Consider the following 20,907-nt stretch of genomic DNA (forward strand, 5'->3'; position numbering starts at 1 on the left):
AGAGGATGGGGCCAGACTCTTTTCAGTGGAGCTCAGCAACAGGCACAAGCTGGAACACAGGAAATTCCATCTGAACATGAGGAGAAACTTCTTTACTTTGCGGGTGACAAAGCACTGGCACAGGCTGCCCAGAGAGGTTGTGGAGTCTCCTTCTCTGGAGATATTCAAAACCTGCTGGGACGTAATCCTGTGCAGCCTGTTCTAGGTGAACCTGCTTTGGCAGAGGGGTTGGACTAGATGATCTCTAGAGATCCGTTCCAAGCCCTACCATTCTGTGATAACATTTTCTTGCCAGTTTAAGTTCCTGTATTAAAAATAGCCAGATGTCTTTGCTGTTAACAAACATTACATAATTTTTTCAGTACAAGACTTAGGGGAAAATTAAGATAAGTGGTGTTGGTTTCCTGTCTCTGAGCAAGAGGTATAAAAAAAACTTGGTTCTCAGCAGATGGTTGCTTGCAAACTTCTTACCTGCTTTTTTCTTTGTAAACAAAAAAAAAAAATGGGGATAATGTGGCAGAGGGTTCAAAGGAAGAGGTTTTCTTAAGGACCAAAGGAAAATCTTGTGCTGGAAATAGGGATTTTTGTGTTTATTTGTTGATTCACTCATAAGATTCTTGCCTTGGTGTTTAGTAAACAGTTTTAAGTAAAAAATTTTGCAAGAAACTTTATACATTTTATGAAGGATTGTTAAGTCAAATATCACTTTACTAATAGGGTTTTCAAACAGTTAAGGTTATTTGCTATAGGAAAGGTACTCCTTTCATGTCTTCGTCACTTTAAAAACATAATATACTGTAAATTTTTAAGAATTTTTCTTTCTTTTCCTTTTTCTAGCTACTCTTGGTGTTCTACACAAATACTCATTAGTCATTCTGGAGATGGACTTGCTGTCTGGAACCTACCTCTTGGCGGTCTTATTAGCCTGTATTGTATTTCAATCTGGCGCACAGGAGAAGAATTACACCGTGCGGGAAGAACTGCCTGAAAATGTTCTCATTGGCAATTTGCTCAAGGATCTTAACCTAACACTGGACCCAGACGTGCCCCTTTCCTCACCACTACAGTTCAAACTTGTGTATAAGACTGGTGATGTACCATTAGTACGGGTGGAGGAGAACACTGGTGAGATATTCACAACTGCAAACCGCATAGATCGAGAGAAGCTGTGCTCTGGCATCTTTAGTGAGAATCGCTGCTTTTATGAGGTGGAGGTTGCTGTTTTGCCTGATGAAGTTTTCAGACTGGTGAAGATCAGATTCCTAATAGAGGATATAAATGACAATGCCCCCCTCTTCCCCTCAACAGTTATTAACATCTCTATCCCTGAAAACACAGCAATTAATTCTCGCTATTCTGTCCCATCTGCCATCGATCCGGACATTGGTGTGAATGGTATTCAACATTATGAACTCCTTAAGGTGGGTTTTTTCTATGTTTCTTCCACGTTACTGTCTGTGTTACTGTTTTCCTACAAATGTTTCCAGTCCTCATCAGCCGATTAGAAGTATGAAGCTGTGCACCACAGTAGTGGTACACTGCAGATACCTGTCTAGAAATGTTAATCTGTACCTGTGAGTGCATTCTAGTACATCTTATCTTCACTTTGTGGGAAGCTGTTTATGTATGCGTATGTCTATCTGTGTAACAGTATGATGAAACACGCGTGTCTTCATGAACTCTCCACCAGCATTCAAAGTGTTAGTACACTTTGGGTAACAAAATGGTTGTCTTGGACCATTAAAGATGTGTTCTTATTGCCACCAACATGACAGCACCAAGTGGAACAATATTTTGCATTGGATTTATGTCCCTCTCTTGCATGACTGGTAGGTAGAGTTGAGCAGTAGAAGCCCAGAAGCTTATATGATGTGATGCTTATCTCTATACGAATGAGCTATTCCAGAATGAAAAAGATGTTCGTTTGTCAAAGCAGTTTTGTAATGTTTGGGTGGGCATAATGTCTGGGCAGGAGAAAATCCAAGATATGCATGAATACAAGGCTAGCAGTGCCAGGGGCCTTTTGAGAGCAGATATTTCATATTGTTGCTTCTTTTACTCTTTCTAGCAAATGACAGGAGAACTGCAATTAGGGAGTAAAAGAATAACATGTAAAAAAGCTGTGTAAGAGTGTGATTGCTAAATAAAGAATTATTTTCATTTGAGTTTACTTAAGCAGAAATTTTAGAACAGGAAAGGAACTTATCAAACTCTTGTTTTTTTCCGCGGGAAGCTGAAAATGTTTTTGTTTCCCTTGATTTGGAATAGGGAGCTATTGGGTAATTTGACTGCTCAGCAGATAGTATGACACCCCCATTACTGACTGGAAGAATATAGACTGTATAGGCCAATATATTTCTTGATTGACTCGATAGCTAATTTTCACTGATATCGGTACTTACTAGCAATTTAATACAAATAAAGTACTGCCTTATTTTAGCTGTTTTAAATTGCTTACAACTTCAAGTAGTTGTGGCAGTGCGGGTACTAATCAGTGACAAGGACATAAAAACATCTTTCAGAATACTGCATCCCACTGGACGCTTCTGGTTAGCTATCTGACTGACAAAAAAAAAAAATAAAAATCAGCACATACATCTGTCTGCTCTCAGTGTAGCCTAGGAATTTAGCACTTTTCAAGAACTTACTACAAAGTTTGAGGTCTTGTAGTAAGCTCTTTAAAACTTAAATTCCTAGGTTATACTGAGAGCAGACAGATGACATGTAGGTTTGTTGTTTGTTTGGTTTTTTTGATAGCTAACCCAAAGCATCTAGTAGGATGCGGTCTTCTTTATTTGGCATTTTAAACGAGAATCTGGGGAATGAATATTAAATAAATAACAGTGGGAGTAGAATATAATAAAGAATCTGGGGCTACAGATAAAATGTGGCAAAATAGAAGAGAAACGTTAGTTAATAAATCTGAGAGAAATGTGCTGTTATTCTAGGAAAAGGACAAAATTAGAAAACAGCAAAAGCAGGAGTCTCTGGGATTGAGTGAGCACAATAGCAGTCTTGTTTTGTGAGTTTATTTTTGGACTGTGTGTTCAGAAACAGAATGTAACAGATCAGCAGAATGATAGCATATTTGTATCACACAAGTGGGAGCTCATCTAAAATACAAGCTGCAGCCCCGTACCAAAAGTAGTATAGGGTGTAAGGCCTTGTCTGAAGATCTAATATGAGATGAGATGAGATGGTCTGCCAGAGAGCCAGGTTTCACCGAGATGTGCAAATAACTTTAGGGGAAAAAAAAAAAAAAGAAAAAAAAAGTCGGTATTTGAAGTGGGGGGGAAGAGGGAAAGAAAGTCAGTTAGATGTTTCCGCAAGTGTCTCTGAAAACCTGCTTTTGCCACATAAGGGAGAGAAAGGTGATGTGGATGAACACACGCTGGTATGGACTGAAAGTTCAGAATTCTTGTGGTGTACATGCTGCGACCAAAAGAAAATTTTGTAAAATCACAGCCCTATAGACAGATCTCCTAAATGAATTAATTCCATTTTTTCTCTTGCATGCCTGTTGGTCAGGTACTTTTTGAGTTATGGATCCACTGCCTTTAAATAAGCTAGGAATTTAACATACCTTGGAAATTATCTGTAAAACCAGGAAGAGGTTTATGACAGCCAGACACTGTTTGGAATAGCAATGTCCAGATGTTATTCTGTTGGTAGTTTTTACAATGTTATACCAAAAGTGATCATATAAGAAGAGGGAGTAAAAAGTAGTAGAAATGAAGGATTCTGGTGAGCAGGCAAGGAATGTAGCATATACAAAGATCCATCTGTCACTGGAGAAGAATAGGGAGATAAAAGAAGGGAAGAGCGATGCCTGAGAATTCTTTCTTGGGTAACACTGAAATACTAGGAGGGAGGGTGACAGGCACACAAGGCTGTTGTTGCTTGCCTTTTCTCCCAAAACGCTCTTCTTGTGTGCGTTATCCTATGCTGGTTTTTTGGGTATAAAGATACTAAAGTCTTCTGGCTTCTGATGCGTGTTGACCTTTCCTTTTATAACCAGCATACACAAAAGTATGGATACAGCAGCACGTGAAACTGTCTTGCCTTCTGAAACAGAATGAGTCTAGCAGGGCTGAAATGAGTGTTGTGGGGAATTCTGGGAAGCAGCAGGCATGAAGATGATGTGCAGGGCAGCATATCTGGAGGATGGCAGAGGAGTGGGAGATGATAAGATATGCATGTCACTTCATAGAAGCGCAAAGGCTAATGCTTTAGTATGCATGCAGCAATAGTGAAATGTGTTGCTCTACATTTTGGAGAAAGTAATAGCAAATTGACAAGCTGTGCAACCAAGAGAAAGTACTTCAGTTACATTTCACTTTTTTAAAAAGTTTAGCTAAAATGTGATTCTTCTGAGGCCTATTTCACCAGAAGATTGATTGGATTTATTGGATTTTTATTAAAAAAATAAAAAACATCTCACTAGAAACTCACAGTTGATGGGTTTTTAACACATTTTCAGAAACTGTATCTTATTTCGGAAGGTAACATTTGTGTGTTACACTATTTCCTTACTTTGTCACACTTAGCTTTGTGGCCCTCAAAGTATGGGGAAAAGTTTGCATATAGTTTTGTATTCAGTTTCTTTTGCAAAGTAGGTAATTATGAAGTCTTTTAACTATATGACAGACTTTCATGTTACTTTAATCTTCTGCCTCTTTCTAAAAATCCTTTTAAAATAGAAGAAAACAAAGTATTGTAAAAGGGGTATTCTCATATTTTGGGTTCAGTATTGGAAGTTTCATAACAGAGGATTTGATATTTTATTTTTTAATACAAGAGAGCGCTTTAATTGGCACACAAATTAGCATTCAGATATTTTTTTGCCTGCCTGCATTTTCTCAAAATGTACCTCAATAGAAAATAACTTCTTTACATGTAACTGATTCATGGTGCTGCAACTTCAAAACATTACAGGTGTCTGTGATTCAACTATATACTGTCTGAAATGCGTGAACTCTAAAAAGACAACAGTTTTATGTAACCTCTGCATTTCTTCTTGTAAGACTTACTTAGAAGTTATGTAGAGGATGACTTCTAAGAGACATTCTAAAGAAAGCAGTGGTTTTATTATTTTTAAAGGAAGATCCAAATGTCTTTTGGATAGCTTTTGAATTGTACTTATTGTTTCCTTATGTAGAAAATGAGTTGCAACAATTTGCAAATATCTCCCACCCAGCCAATGTAATAGCACTAGTAATTGATGGAGAGTTGTTCTGGTAGAAGTTTACAAACATTGAATTATTTAAAAGTAATGATGCTTTAACATTGCATGAATTTCTCTCCCCCCCACCCCTCTCTGTAGAAAAAAGGTTTCCAGGAAACAGTCGTGCAAGACATCTTGCTGTTAGAAATTGTTGTGGATAACATTATAAAAGATCGTGTTTCTTTGCTGAGATGCCTGAAGCTGACCATGGATAGGATGACATTAAGGGTTCAAATGGCAAATAGTAAACAGTGTTTACTATGAAAAAGACTAGGGAGGGAAAACTTAATTAGATGTGATTTAAAAATAAAAGCAAAAGCATTTAGAATGAGAAACAGCTCCAAGTCTAGATGGGGCAGAAAGATGGCATAACACTGACAGTAGGAGGTAGTAGAAGGGGCAGCTAAGGCAGTTAGTGAAGTAGTTCAGAGAAAGAAATGGCCAGATGGAAAAACAATGATTTTGTCTCAGTTGAGATAACTACTTAAAGTATAAACTGGGAATGATAGGGGGGAAAAAGAGAGACAGGCATTCATAAACAAAAGTAGTATGTTAAAACAGCAGGATGCAAGAGCAAATTTTAAATTGAAATGTTAATAAGCACTGATTTCTGATTTAGGATGAATCTACAAACACTGCTGTTGGGCTTCAACCCTGGTAGGCAGCTAAGCCTACAGGTCTTTGTTCACCTCTTCAGGGCGTGCACATTACTTATATACTGATGTAAAATGTACATTGTATCTGGCAATACCACCACAGTGTTAAAAATACTTACATGCTGTTGTTGATTACACTATTTCAGTACATTTATATTTGAATTCAAGGCAAGCTAATATTTAGTATAACCTGATTAATACTTTTAGAATTCAGAGGTGTTGCAGGCCTCTGCTTAGACTATGAAGATTTTACTGTGAAGCATTTCTTTGTTTTCTTAGATGTTAAAAAGGTGAGCTGTTTCAGAGCAAGTTTTGAATAGAATTCCAGCTCAGAGCACTGTAATGGAGAGTCACGTGCATACTTCCAAAAGGATTCCTATAAGTACATGTCTTAAATTAAATTCTTTGTATTGATTACTTAGCATTTCTTCTCAACTAGGTGTACCTTATACACTAGATGTTGCATGGGTGCATCAGTACCGATTTAGCAGTGGACTAGAGAGCAGACCATTTTCTTCTGTGAGCTAATCCTTTGTCCTAATAGGTTGTTGCTTTAATGTGTTGCAGAAACTGTATTGGTGCTACTCTTACCTATTACAGTAATTTTCCTGTTTTTACTTATCAGAAGCAGCTGGTGCATTTTTTCTAGAATAATAATCTTTTTGTAGCTGTCAGTTCATACCACTGTAATCTGACAAAATAGATTCTTAGTCAGTCTCAAAACATGTCAGTCCTGCCTCTGATGAGGAGTTACCTCTTGCTATTGTAGATCATCTCTTGTGAAGTCTTTCAATAGAAGCTTTCTCGTTCTTTCTGATACAGTTTATCAAACCAGTGGAAGAAGGAGACCACAAATCTTCATTGTATTTGAAGCCTGCTCTTGCGACTAGGTTATTTCTGAGCCTCACAGTAGTTCTGGATCAAGTAGCTAATGTCACTGTGAGTGAGACTAGATTTGTAGTTAAATGAGAACCAGAAACTCAGATTAATGAAATCGTTGTTGCTAATCATATCTTAAACAGTGATACAAATTTGATTGTCCTCCTCCACTGTTAGCGTTTTTGACTAACAAAACTTCTCTATAGCCTGTTTGTGTTTTAATGTTGCACCAATACTGTCTGATTGGTTCAGTACATAAAGAGAAAGGAACAAAGCATGGCTAAAGTCCCTGCAAACTCAGTCCGCAGTGACACAGACATAATGTTTTCTTAACACATGTGTTCACCAGATCATCTTCACTGTCCCAAGCATCAGCTGCTTGAACTTCTCATTTCTGTCCTTTTTTATGCTGTCATTCCTTTAAATGGAAGCTGAAGTAGCAACCATCACTTCTACTCTCAAACCATGCTTGAATTGAGGGAGCATCCCACAGCTAATCATAATGAAATTAACATGGATTCTGTGTAGGCTTCAGCAGTATGAGAGGGCAATGAAGTGGTATATTGGCCCTTTAAATAGGTCACAGAAAGCCTTGGGTGGTTGTTATCAACATCTGCCTTTTGTGAAAAAACTGCCAAGATAGTTTTTTCTACATGTAAACAGGCATTTATTAATATTGTCAGGTCTTGCTGAATATTGCAGTAAGACACTAATAAGATTAGATTTACCAAAAGTCCTTTGTAAATTTATGGTAACCCACTAGTAGCAAAGTATTTTTGCGCTTTCTAATTTCTTTTTTAATTAGAAACACTTTCTAGTAATTGTATAAGGGATGTATGGTGGAATTGTAAAAGATGGCTATTCAAGATCCCAGGAATTTTCAGTTTACAGACTTAATGTGTACTCGGGAAAAGAGATGATTCAGATAGGAAACTTGTTGACTTCCTGATAAGACAATGACAGTAACTTTTCAATATTTCTTTCTTGTCATTGGAGAAAGGCTAATTGGTCAGTGATATTTCAAGATTCACTGACACTAAACCAAAAATCAATTACATGCATATTGATGTCCCAGATAACAATTGTACTTAGGTATTTGAACCTAACATTTAGAAATAATGGTTTTGTTAAAACAAATCCTAGATTTGACAGTGCTTATATACAAGGTGAAAATAAGACGCATGTTAAAAAAGCATTTGACTGTTGCTTTGGGGTATTTTTGTTGTTGTTGGTTTTGTTGTTGTTTTTTTGGTTTTGGGGTTTATTTCCCCATCCTGCTGACATATAGATTAGACTAATATTTTGAGTTTCTGCTTGGGTGGGAGGTGGCTTGTTTTTCTTACTTCACAGTCCCTTAATTCAATAGCATAGGGATTTCATTCACCATAACTTTGCAGGACAGGTTAACTTCCATCTTCATTGTCATGGCTCATATGAAATATATTTCATATATTTTCAGAACAGTACTGTGTCTTCTTTCCCATGTCATGTGCCAGCATAGATGGGGAAGGTAATGAAATTAGGGAGGCCAAAAATAGATTTAGGAGTTTTTTTGCTCTGGAATTGCACTCCAGTCAAGCTATAAGGTCACTCTCTAGTGCCTGTAATTTAATAAATATGGGGAGTTGGACATGTCTTTCTAAGGTAACTTTTAGCTGCCCTTTAAAGGTAGAGGTTTCCTAGGACAGGCAGGCTGTCTTTTGAATGGTGCTGAGTGCTTTTTTTTCTAAGTCCACAGCAGCAGTGGGGAATAGGTCAGAACTGAAACATCTTTCCCTTTCTCTGTTACTTGTAGAAGATCAGTGTATTTGTTTAATGGTATAGCATAGCTTCAGTTTTTTCACATGGGTAGTTACCTCTCCTTGTCTTTTCCATTGAGACAGGGATTATTACGGTCTGAAGTGACTACAATTTCAGCAGTCCCTTGAAGATTTACAAATATGACTTGCTGAGATGGCCAATTTCACAAATAGATGTTGTTTGTAAAACTTATTTCTTTTAATATACATTTGTAGAGGTTGAAGTGCCATTGCAGATTTCTGTTGAATCTTCCTGCGCCTACCTTCCATGTAATTAAGGAATTTTTATTGTTTGTTTTATTCTACTTATGAAGTAGTAATGTGCTGCAAGACAGGGCTAGATTTGAAAGTTAGTCTTCAGCTATAGGGAAGTTTAGGCGCTAGTACAAAGACTCATTTCTTTGAAAGATTAAGCCTCACAGTCTAAAATTGTTTACAAATATGTAACACTTGCACTGATTATGCAGTTTACTTAACGTTGTCCTTAGTACCTTTGTGTAGAGTTTCAGATGCTGACTCTGATTGGGGACAGAGCCTTTTTGTTCCAGAAACCTGAGATCAGTTGGTTTCAGGTGAGGTAATAACTTTGACACAACAGTTTTGGAGTTAACTTCATAAGTAAGTGTCCTTTACTCTAGAAATCAGTTCTTAAAACACAAATATATTTTCAGAAGTTAATGATCTTCTGTTCACTCAAGCTTTTGTCTGATAATAGCTTTGTTTCTGAACTTGTTTTATGCAACAATCAGCTCCCCCTGCATTTCTGTCTTGTTTTTACATATATACCAACCTAACTTACCCTGCACAACTTTCACCCCAGTACCTTCCCATGAAAGAAACCTGTAGTGAGCCTATCCAATGAAGATTTAGGTATACACAGCAAGTGTTTGATAAATGCTTTAAATGACTTAGGACAGGATATATGTAGCTAATACCTTATGATTTTCTTGAGAGAAGAGAGAAAAATCTGTTAGTATTGGGAATTGTAGAAGTTCTTAATGTTAAATTAATCCTAGTGTGGAGAATGTTCTTGTTACCAGTTTCCTTGTGATATAAAGGATACGTTGAAGTAATAAGGAGTAGCTCAAATGAATGGAATAGAGAGTTTACCCAGTTTTCAGTTTAGATGAAAAGTAATTGGCTCCCTACCACTGTTTTCTCTTGTTTTGAGGTTGTGGATACCATGGTGTGAGCTGAAATAAGCTGTAAAATGAGATACAGAAACTTGAGGGATGCTTATGATTTCTAAGTGACATCCTAAAATCTTGAAAAGCTCCCCTGCAAATATATGAAAAGAACAAATAACTTTCATTTTGATCTTATTTTCTATTAGTAAATACAGGAGAACTTGGAAGGTTGACTGGAGGAGAAATTATAAATGTTTGTAGGTAGAATTGTTATCCCTTACAGTTGTCATTATCCTTGAACATCTAGTGAAATATGTTTCTCATTTTGTTTTGTTTTAATTCCTTATGTTACTGAAGTAATTGAAAACAACAACCAAAAAACCCAGAACTCTTCACTTTACACAACTCCCTCACCTCAAAATCTTTTTATATGATCTTTACATAATTTTCATTATTGTATGGTGTAGTTCAACATCCATCTTCTTACAAAGTCATCCCCCCACTTGCCCATTTTTCTTCTGAAATATCAAAGCGTGTAGTTCTAATGAGAATGTTTTGTAGCAGATTAAAAATATTGCTTAGTAGTAATTTGTCTAGAGAGATCTGGGCAGATAAGTGGTCATCTATGAACATTGTTTTGAAAAAGTCACTGAGCCTTATTTTTAAAGGGGAAAAATGATTTGCATTCTTCCAGCTGTGAATTAGGTCTCTAAGTAGATAAAACTCTACTACTGACTGGTGGTAGTGAGTCAAGGTAATTGCTTCTTGTTGGTTGATACAAGGCTCCTTTAGGGTGGTTTATGGCATTATTTCTGTAAAACTGTCAGGTTCCATTATCCTGACATGCCTTTGGGGGATTGAATGAAGACTGGAGGAGAAAGTGTTGCTTCCAGGCATGGTAAGTTCAGCGATTTAGGGTGAGGGACAAGTTGGTGTATCTTTTTGCGTTCGAGGCTCTGATTTTCGCACTAGCTGTCATGAAACAGTAATATAGAACTTCGCATGTATCTGTGTGGGAAGGATGATAGACTCCAGCTGGAAGGCACAAATCTGTCAAATGGAGATCTTCACTGCATCTCTCTTATATGAATATTATCTTTTGCTGATGTCCAGACAGATCAGTATGCTAGTTAACATAGATGTGGTGATGCTTTCTGAGCATAGTAGACTAAGGATTTGTTTACATGGTCCTCTTGAAACCAAGTGTATAGCCAATGCTTAGAAATTAATATGTTCCAAAAATACATTGAGTAAAAACTTGTTTCAGTTATACAGAAAGAAATCACCAATTAAACAATCTCTAATGCTCTCAACAGTAAACCACAATAAAAGCAGTAACAAAGCTCCCGTGTATCTCAATAGAATTAATTTTTGGTTTGCATAGGTGCGTGATATTGGAACTGCAAATATGTAATGTCAAGCAAAGTTATGAAAAGCGTATTGTATTCTTAAGCAGATACATTGGAGTATTCTTATATGAATGGTGAATTTTTGTGTTTACTATACAATGGCAATGTAATGCACCTTTGAGGAAAATTTATAGGAAAATATTAAATATGATATTCAAAATCCGTTAACTGTACTTCATGCTCAACTGATTTTTCCAAACTTAATTTTATTTTTTATGACTATTTTTAAAATCTTTACAGATTGCCAAAATTTCTGATGTCAGCAATATCTGAATTGACTACAGGTGTAAAATGTATGGCAGGAATAGTGTTTTCCATATTTGATTTGTGCGTTAAAATTTTTAAGCTCACTCATTAACTGAACTTTTGAAAGTCTTTGAAGGTTTGACATAAGCAACAGTATACTGAAAACTTCTTTCTGCCCTTTTCTGTAGGTTTAGATACTGGTGATAGTTATCTGGACAACAGCTGTTTGTTTTGTTTTGTTTTTTATGTGCTTATTTGGTTTGGGGATAGCTATTAGGGTGAAAGAAACAAATCAGTGTTGCAAGCTCAAAATAAGTCTGGCTTAAGAGAATTTGAGACTTGTGAGTGTTTATGAAGTTTGTAAATGTAGAAAGTTAAAAATACTTCAAAAAGTGCTGAAGGGTCATTAAAGATAAGATTTTTTTTTTTTCCTACCAATTAATTGCAAAAACTATTGGCTAAACATTTTTTAAGTGCAGACAAACAATAAAATTCTCTAGGAAGTTCTCTCTGAAACTTAAAACTGAAGCCGTAGATTGTGTGTTACTGGTCACTTGGTCAAGACTTCATTTGATTTGAGTAGAAGCTGCCTTGAGTCTTTAATTTGCTTGTGTTAAGCTTGCCATAAAATCCTCCTCAGTTTCAGAGGGTAAGAAACTATTGTTTTTATTTGATTTGACTTTCTCTGCTTTTGCATTTCTACAAGATGCAAGCATGAAGACAACAGTTTTAATTGGATAGCGGTACAGAGTATGCTGTTGTTACAGATGCATGTAGATTTTGTATGTCAGTACTTGGAAAATTAATTTGAGTTAGGATAGCAGAAATGTGTGCACTGTATCCCAACGTATTTCACACTCTTCTTGGGGGCTATATTTAAAAGTATATGTAAGTAAAAAAAAAAAATCTAAATGGAAATTTTAAGTTTTACAGCTATCATTATCTTTCCTCATGACAATCTAACATTGAAATTCAGTCTTTGAAAAATCAACATCTTCACGGTCTGAAATGAAATAAATTTATCAGTGCTTTTAAGGAGCAAATGCTTTTATCAATTATAAAAGCAGCTCCTGATCATTGTTTAACCCTTATGTACAGTTTTTAAAATCAGAAAAATTTGAGAACCATATATAGAAAGAAATGCCAAATTTGCCACTGAAGTACACAGGTGAAGAGGATGACATCACTTTCCTAATGTATTAAGATATTCTTGATGCCTTACAGTGTAATGAAAAGCACACGGATAGACAAGAGTGAGGAATTTAGATCTGTGCTAAGATACTTGATGATTTTCAGGCAACTTTCAAGAATTTCAGGGGCCTCAGATCTCATTCCCTTTTGCTTTTGTTTTTATACTTCTCTGATGTCTGTTGTTCCAACAAGGTAGCAGTTGTTTGCTCACTTTTAATTGTGGAACTTTACCACAAGAAGTTGTTGGCAGTTTTTAAAAATGGTAACAGATTTATATTGTGCCAGAGTTAGTTACCATGTTTCTCTGGTAAGTCTGGGAATCCCCATGCAGTCATCAATTGGCATTTCATAAATGCACCTACTGTACTTGCTAGTAGGTTCTTAAACAGATAACTGCTTAATACATCATCCCTGCAGCAGTATTTTTAATTGTTCTATTGATTGCTGTTTGTCTTTTTTTTTTTTTTTTTTTGAGCTACGAAATACAGCTAGCAGGACACACACTGATCTTGCAGCCATCCAGTGAGTGGTGTATAAGCCTGTTCTTGACACTGTGATAAGTCACCTGATTTCTTTGTGTCTCTTTCCTGTGATATTGAAAATTTGTCTGTCCTACCTGCTTCGTGTAAATTAAGGCCTCTCAAAGTATTTGGGGATCAAATAACGGCCTCAAGGTTTCCTACTGTTATATTTCCCCAGATCTGATAGGAGAGAACAGTACTAACAAATTACCTCTTCTGGGAACTCTTTCTCAGATGCAGTAGAAGAAATAATTGTGGCTTAGACTGTATATATATTTAGCAATTTTATAAATGGGACATCTTGTGTTCTGGCAGGGTGCTAACAGTGCACTTAGGACAAATTATACTGCACCCATAATCTTCACTACTGTCTCAAAATCTACAGTATTTTAAAGACTTCATATTTTTTACGTCACAAAGAAAAGAAGTAGCAGCCTTCTCAAAATAACCTGAGAGTTTACTGCCATTGTGCTTGTACTTTATATATTCAGTGTCAGTATCTATGAATGAAGATGTTTCTCTTTGGCATGCTTTGGCATAGCTTTAAAGAATGACATGATACAGGTTTCTGAATTTCAGACTATTTATTAATTGTGCTACTGAAAATTACTTTGGTTTTCTGCTTGATATAGTAGTGGTCATTACCACTGTATCCAACAGGATTTTTAATTTTTTGGGTAATTTTCTTCGTTAAAAAGTTTGTAACTAAACTCGTTTATTACTTAATGAGAACCCTATTACTAAAGGCAGCAAGAACTATCACCATCCAAGCACGAAATGTATTACACTTGAAATACCTTTACGTTTTTGACCAAACTAAAAATAATTTTCACAAGTTCTAAAATAAAATTAACTAATTGTACCATGTATTGCTGCATGGAATGTAAAAGTTCTTTGGGTTGATAGCAAGTCTAGTTTCAGAATAATTTTGTGAGGATTATTTTATTCTGCTTCTCTTAATTATTGTAATGGATGCAGTAATACAAATTTTACTTGTATTTTTGATGTCTTATCATGATAAACCTTATATTTTGAATGTCTCTTGTGAGAAACTTTAGATTAGGTTTCCAGCAGACTGCATGGAAATCCTAAAATTATTCCAATTATTATTACTAAAAAATCCATGATGTGTTTTTCACATAGATGAGACAATAAAAAATACTGTTTTCAAAATGTTCAGTAAAGAAGAAGAAATAAAGGTGAATGATGATAATCGCAAAAATAAAGGTGAATGATGATAATCGCAAAACTTTCAGATTTTTCTTTTGTTTAAATCCCTTTTCTATGACATCTATTTTTGGGAGGGATCAAGATTTCCAGTTTTTAAGGTATGTTTTGAAAATAGGAGAGGTAGTTTCAGTTTTTCCTAGTTTTATTTGTCATAAAATGCACAATTAAAACATTAAAGAAGCTTTTACAGTAATAACGTGTTCTTGATTTTAATTTTGCTTTTACCTGTCTATTATTGGATGTTAGTGATAGACATTTAAATAAGCCTAGCTGGTTTGCCCCCAAATACACTGCATGTGTAATATTTCCCTTCATTTCAAGAGGAAGTACAGGGAGGGGAAAAGGTTAGTCCAAAATTCTATTCCTTTAGTTATCAAAAATTACATTTAAATCGAGTGTCAACCATGGATCGTGGCACTTGACTGCATTTGTATGGTTATTTTTATTCCTGAAAGGAAGGTTTATTACGAAGTAATTTGTATTCCTGAGCCCAGAAATATAATTGGTCTGAACACTGAAGTCCTGTAGAGCTTTTGAAGCTGCGATGTGTAGCAAAGAGCATTTCAGACAATTTTAAAGAAACAAAAAGAAACATTGGTAAAAGGAATGAATTCTGAGTCATCAGCTGTCAGTATTGAAATGCATTTTTCTCACATTGTGCTATAATTGCTGGCTCTATTAATGTGATGTGTATTATTGCTTTGGTTATTGCTGATGTTCCAAAGTCAAATAATTGTAATTTTTTCTCTTTGCTTTATCAAGCAAATTGTCATTTTCTGTTGGGTCTCCCCTTTGCTTTTTCTTTTGAGTCAGGATGTTCCTCTGTGCTTTTCAGAATGGGATATTATATGGCTTTTTCACTTTGAGATTACTTTTTCCTCTTCATTTTAACCCCGGCCTTATAACTTTCATCCTCATTTCCATTAGAGACTTTTCAAACATATTTGTTGTAGCCCATTTAAAGGTATAAACAAAATAGTAGCTTCTGTTTTGTTCCCTATCCTGTTCCCCATGTAACCTCAAAAATAGTATTCTGGGAGTTATATATTACTATTTTCCATTGGTGAATTGACCTTCGTATGAAAAGCCAACACAAAGAGTGTATATCACAATTTGAAAGCCAGTCTTACAAATAGACTGTAAAAGATTGATAGAACTTTCCTGCTTTCAGTCAGGGTTGCACACCTTTTATTGTTTCACATAAATGAAATATTCATCCAAGATGAATATCCAAGATACATAATATGCTTGTAAAACATCAGAACATGAATCAGTTCCTTGAAGTTTACAGATTACCTAGATCTCTATAAGATTTTACTCTAATATTATGGTTTTTAACTTCTGAAGTAGTCCAGTAGTTGTCTATTAATCATAAAAAAAAAAAAATTATTTGAATAATTTAAACCTTCAACTGCCAGCACCATCCAAAGTTCTTGACAACTAAGTTGAATGGCTAACTGGACATTTGACAAAGTTAAAAGAACAAAATTGTTAGTGTGTGTTTTAATGTCTGTTTCTGATGTGTGTGGTTGTTTTGTGTTTTTTTTAGTATTCAGATTTTGAAGTGCATGGTCTTAAGACTTTGACCTTTGTTGTACACCTTCACGTATGAACCTGAGCTTGACTTTAGTCTTTTCAGTCTTTCCTTGTCTCTGTTTTCAAAGTCACAAATATTTATCTCTGCCAGCCCAATTTTTTCTGTTAAGTACTAAACAATGAGAGCAATAGACAGTGTGGACAGCAACAGAATCTATTTTGTTTCTGTGGAGGTTTTTGCTTTCAAGGTTGCTTGTGAGGGTGGGGTCCTAGAAGGCAAAACTGGGTGCATTTCAATCATAATGAAGGGAAAAATAAACTTTTTCAAAGAGTCTTAATCAAAAAGTAGGAAGGATGCAAACCATTCCAGTGCTCTAGAACATTCCAGTGTTCTAGTAGTGTGGTATATGGGTGGCAGGATGGTTATATCTACAATGTTTATGATTTCTATAAAAGATCAGTTTTATCATCATTCTGTCTACTAAATTTTGGAAAGAATAAATGAGAAATCTGATAAATTTTTTTGGTGTTATTTAGAACAGTGCTGTATGAGAAATAGTAGTGTCTTCTTATAAACTGCCTAGGCAGTTTTCTAAAACAGTACAATTCACTTGAAATCCTGTTCTTGTTTTGTAATCATACCTAAACCAGTAGTGTTTGCGCTTTTGTATTGTTTTCTGTAACACATATATTGAGTACTCTGATGTGATCTTTGAGAGTCACTGAACTGTGAGATTTGGCTCATTGTGATTTTGTTACTGGCCTGCAGTGTAGTTATGAATGAGTCACTTCTGCTTTCTGTGCCTCAGTTTCCTTATAGCTAAGTGATGTAAATGATACTGACTTGACCTGAGAATGGCCTTGCTGGATGAAGGGTTTCATCTGACTCTACATCCTGTCCCTAATGGTTGATATGTGATACTTAGGAGAGACTCTTAAGAACACCACAAGCATGTTTTCCCAAGCTATGCCTGAGCTTCCATCAATTTGAGGCCTACAGACTTCTTGTACAGAAGTGGTGGTTCCAATATTCTATCTGGATTTTTTTTTTTTTTTTGTGAGTGCAGTTTCTCCAGTTGGGTTTTGAACCAATGTTGTAAATTGTAAAACTTGAGCATTTGGACTATGGGCAGAGACTTAGAAACTGTATCATGCAGCGAGCACTTACTTTAGCTTCAGCTTGCATCAGTCCACTGATGACATTCTTAAACCATGAAAACAGCCCTGTCTTTGAAATGCATTTTGCATTCAGTGATGAACTTTATTTTACTTAGAAAGGTTTTCATAGGCTTAGGGAAGAGGTCAGAAACTGTGCAAATACGTTTTTCAAATAGGCATGCCCATTGTATTACATTAAATAGAAATAAAATTAATTTGGTTCGTATTTTAAATGTATATGTGCTTGAGCTAAGATAAGAAGTAAAAACCAAGAGATGTTATTCTACTACCCAGTGGCAGAAAACTTCGTACTACTCAAGGATAAGTTTTCTCCTAATTTTTTATGTTAAGGAACCAGAAGAACAGTCAAGACTCTTTAAGAAGTGAATTTACCTTTGTGGAATTAAAACCTGGGGGGGTTAGATGCTTCCATATTAATGATTAGCTTTGATAATAACTTTAAAATTATTTGATGTATGAGCATATAATTCAGTGTTCCGCTTGGTTGAAAATGTCTTGCAACATTTCACAGTAAGTAATGGGGGGGGGGGGGTGGGGGGTGGGGGTGTAGAAATTGTATCTAACATTCATAGGGCTAGAAGAAACGATAAAACTACCAGTCTCCTCATTGCTGTTGTAGTGTTCAGATAATATTAGAAGAGTTCTTATAAACAGCAATGAAGTCTTTCTTAAACTATTTTGAGTATTGGTTTCAAGTTCAACTACATTAACTGTCACAGAATAGCATATGCTACAGGCTACTGAGTTTCATGAGCAAGGTAACAAAGAAAATTGCTTTTTGTTACTCATTGCCTCTAACAAAGACTTGACTAATCCAAGTTGCGCGCAGGGGATTTTCTTTTTCCCCTCTTTTTTTTTTGTTTTTGTTTTTTCTTTGTATACTAGTGGGTGGAACAAGTTTATCCATCAGAAGAGGTTTTAAGGTACTAACTTACATCATGATGATCAGGAATTTACGACATGGTTTGCATTTGAAATATTCAGTATCATTATAAATCAAAAGATACAAGCTTATGCTACAGCACTGTGTGCTACCTGGCTCTGAAATCACTGAAAACTAAAGACATAGGTTAATATGGCTATTACTGTGGAATGATTTGTTGGCTTTTCCTGCAGGGCAGCTGTTGGAACTGGTCAGATTGTGCCTAAGAGCATAGTAAAGAAAGCTCTTGGAAGCTCTGTCATACTCTCTTTCACTAATTTAGTCTAGGTTTTGCTGTTTTGTTAAAAGCCATAATGCTGAATTTCAAAACAGATTTCATTTAATTTTACATTTTACAATGGGTTCTTCCACATACATCTACAGTAGGCCTCTTCTTACAGTAACACCTTAATTGAGGGTGGAAGTGGAGTTCTGACTCTGTAGGTAGAATGCATGACAAATTTAGCAACTAATTTTATAGTGTCACCTTAGGATTTTGAGATGGCGCTCTAAATTGTGAACCCATATAACAACTGAAAATTGTTTTGTTGCAGTGGGCAGTCCTGCAGATTTCTATGAACAAATTGACTCAATCCTTTCTTGTAGAGTATTTGTGTTGCCTTATTTCAGGATCTGTGAATTTGATTTCCAATGACAGATGTAGTAGTTGGTAGAATGTCCTCACCATGTTTTAAAAATAGTGCTGTGCCTAACAAATTTTTAAGTCAAAATCAGCTGTTCATTTAACACACTGCTTCATAAATATGAGAAATCGAGTTCTTGTTCATAGCTGAGTACCTTAATTTGCAAGAATCCTGATAATACATTAAACCCTTTAAAATAAAGAAATAGAAATTAAGTAAAACTCAAGGTATGTGCTAAGTCTTTGTGTCTAAGTTAAAAATTGTTTAAGGAGTTTTTAAGTTAAATTGATTGAGGTGTGTTTCCGTTTCCATGCTGATGGGCAATTTCCCCGTTGGTGGACCTAAATTAACACATTTTTGCTGGATTTTAGGTTGATCTATTTGAATAGGTGTGGTTTGGTAGATTCAGTTGTTTACATCACGTCTTTAGAAGATGAAGGCTAAACTTTGCATTGAATTATTTAGAGCATGTTATCATCCCCAGAGGGTGCTTTCTAACCTGCACGTGGCTGAGAGATGCTGTCTTTGTTAGCAAGTGTCTCAAAGCAAGATTAATTCTATGGGCATTGTGATGGTTCTCTAACCTGAGGTTATTATCACAGTGGTGTAGTTATGAAGAATCTAGGGAAAGTTCTCTGGTTTTGTTTGCCACACTGACACCTTCGTGTTGACATCATGTTGGTTGCCCAAAAGCTGTTGGTATTTTCCACCAAGGAAGAGGCCGCAGATCCAATTTCTGTGTGCGTGTTACAAAGTTTTACTGTACCGAAAACCACATGCATGCTGCTTTTTGGAAACATCTGGTTTAAGACAGCGACTGAATTAACCTCAGGAAAGAACTTTGAATGGATCCAGACCTGGGAAACCTTGCTTTTTCTCTGACTTGGATTCCACAAGTCGTTACTGGGCAGAAACTTCTTCAACTCTTTTTGCTTAATTTCCTTTTTCTGGAACATGTGGGTCAGTCATATTGCTGAATAGCACATCAGCTATTGTGTTTATTCTGATGTTAACTTTCCTGTGGAGATACACCCTATCATTCACTTTACTGGTAAGATTAGCCACTCTTTGCAGATTTTCCCTTCAATTGCAGGGAAGCTTCTCTCAGCCTTGGAGTATAGATAGTTTAAAATTTATTGGAGGATACATGTTACGTAGTTACCTGGTGGGACTAATCTAGATCTTTGCAACAGGAGATGGATATTCTACTTACCTTCTGAAGCTGGTATTCTTCCTGCTTAAATGTTGGCTTATTGTGTTCTATGGCTCTATATTTTTTTCACATTTTTTCCTGTTGGAGGAAAACCTCCTGTCCATTAGCCAAAATTTATGGTGTATATTCAAGACTGAACTGCTACTAGAGAATATAAACAGTGAACAAAAACTGAGCAGAAAAGCTGTAATGGAATGATGAGTGTTTGGTGCTTTCACTGTAAACATGCCATTCTAATATTCGTGCAAATCAATTCTATCAATATCATCACCAATTGTAAGTAAAATTGCAATTTTAATTTTTTTTAAAGGAATATATTCTTTAGTGTAACTACTTATAAAACTGTGTATCAAGTATGTTTTTAAGACTTTTTGATTCCGAACAACTCACAGAGAAGCTGTTTTTAGGAATATAGCTTGTTAACTACAGATTCATGATGGTTTATATACTAGAATGAGATTTCTTTTCAAAATTGACTTTCAGAGCTGTTACTGCCTTACAGGGGGGGAATGTTTCTTCCTTTTTATCTTGCTTTTGTTCTAGTGATTCAGATAAATAGGACTCAGTAACGCTGGAGGAGGAAGACAACAAGTTTGCTTCCTGAAGAAAATACATTTTTGGTTTATCCCCTACGTTCTCTGATCAACACGGTGAAAAAACTTTTATTTAATGAGTTTTAGAATTCAGTCTCTCTGGAACTATTGTTAGTGCTTACTGTCACTCTGTACATCTTTTCAGAATCTCTCTCTGATTTATTAATCAGAAATTGCAGTATTATTTATTATCTTCCAATGTATAGTGAAGTGGCATCTTGCACTTACATATGTCATATGCTTTTACAGTTTAATATGGTAGTTCCACTGTTGTTTTCTCAGACTAATACAAAAAGGATACATTTTCATTATTTGGAAAAAGCATAGCTTCACTTCTTTCAAAAGCAAATACGATTCTGTGGTAGTTAAATGTCCCATATAAACTTTTTCTTCTTTTGAGTTTTGCAAAAACCTGCAAAGAGTTGAGCTCTTGAGAAAGGTTTACTGTCACGTTTGTTTCATCAGTATTTGCAACAGGCCTACAATTCCTAAAGACTGTTTATGAAAGCTGGGGGAAGTCTACTCAAAATGAAAGAAG

The 20,907-nt window shown here is 35.7% G+C and overlaps 1 protein-coding gene across 1 annotated transcript in view; it reads left to right on the forward strand.

The window, feature by feature from the left end:
• Positions 1-881: 881 nt before the first annotated feature.
• PCDH11X (protocadherin 11 X-linked) overlaps positions 882-20,907 on the forward strand; it is a gene marked incomplete at both ends in the record, with an annotated part of 464,576 nt that continues 444,550 nt past the window's right edge. Inside the window, one exon of the mRNA XM_082488334.1 lies at positions 882-1,421. Coding sequence (XP_082344460.1) covers positions 882-1,421 — 540 coding nt within the window. The remainder of the gene's footprint in view (positions 1,422-20,907) is intronic.

This window comes from Vanellus vanellus (assembly GCF_965231255.1).
Source record: "Vanellus vanellus genome assembly, chromosome: 10".
NCBI classification, from domain to species: domain Eukaryota; kingdom Metazoa; phylum Chordata; class Aves; order Charadriiformes; family Charadriidae; genus Vanellus; species Vanellus vanellus.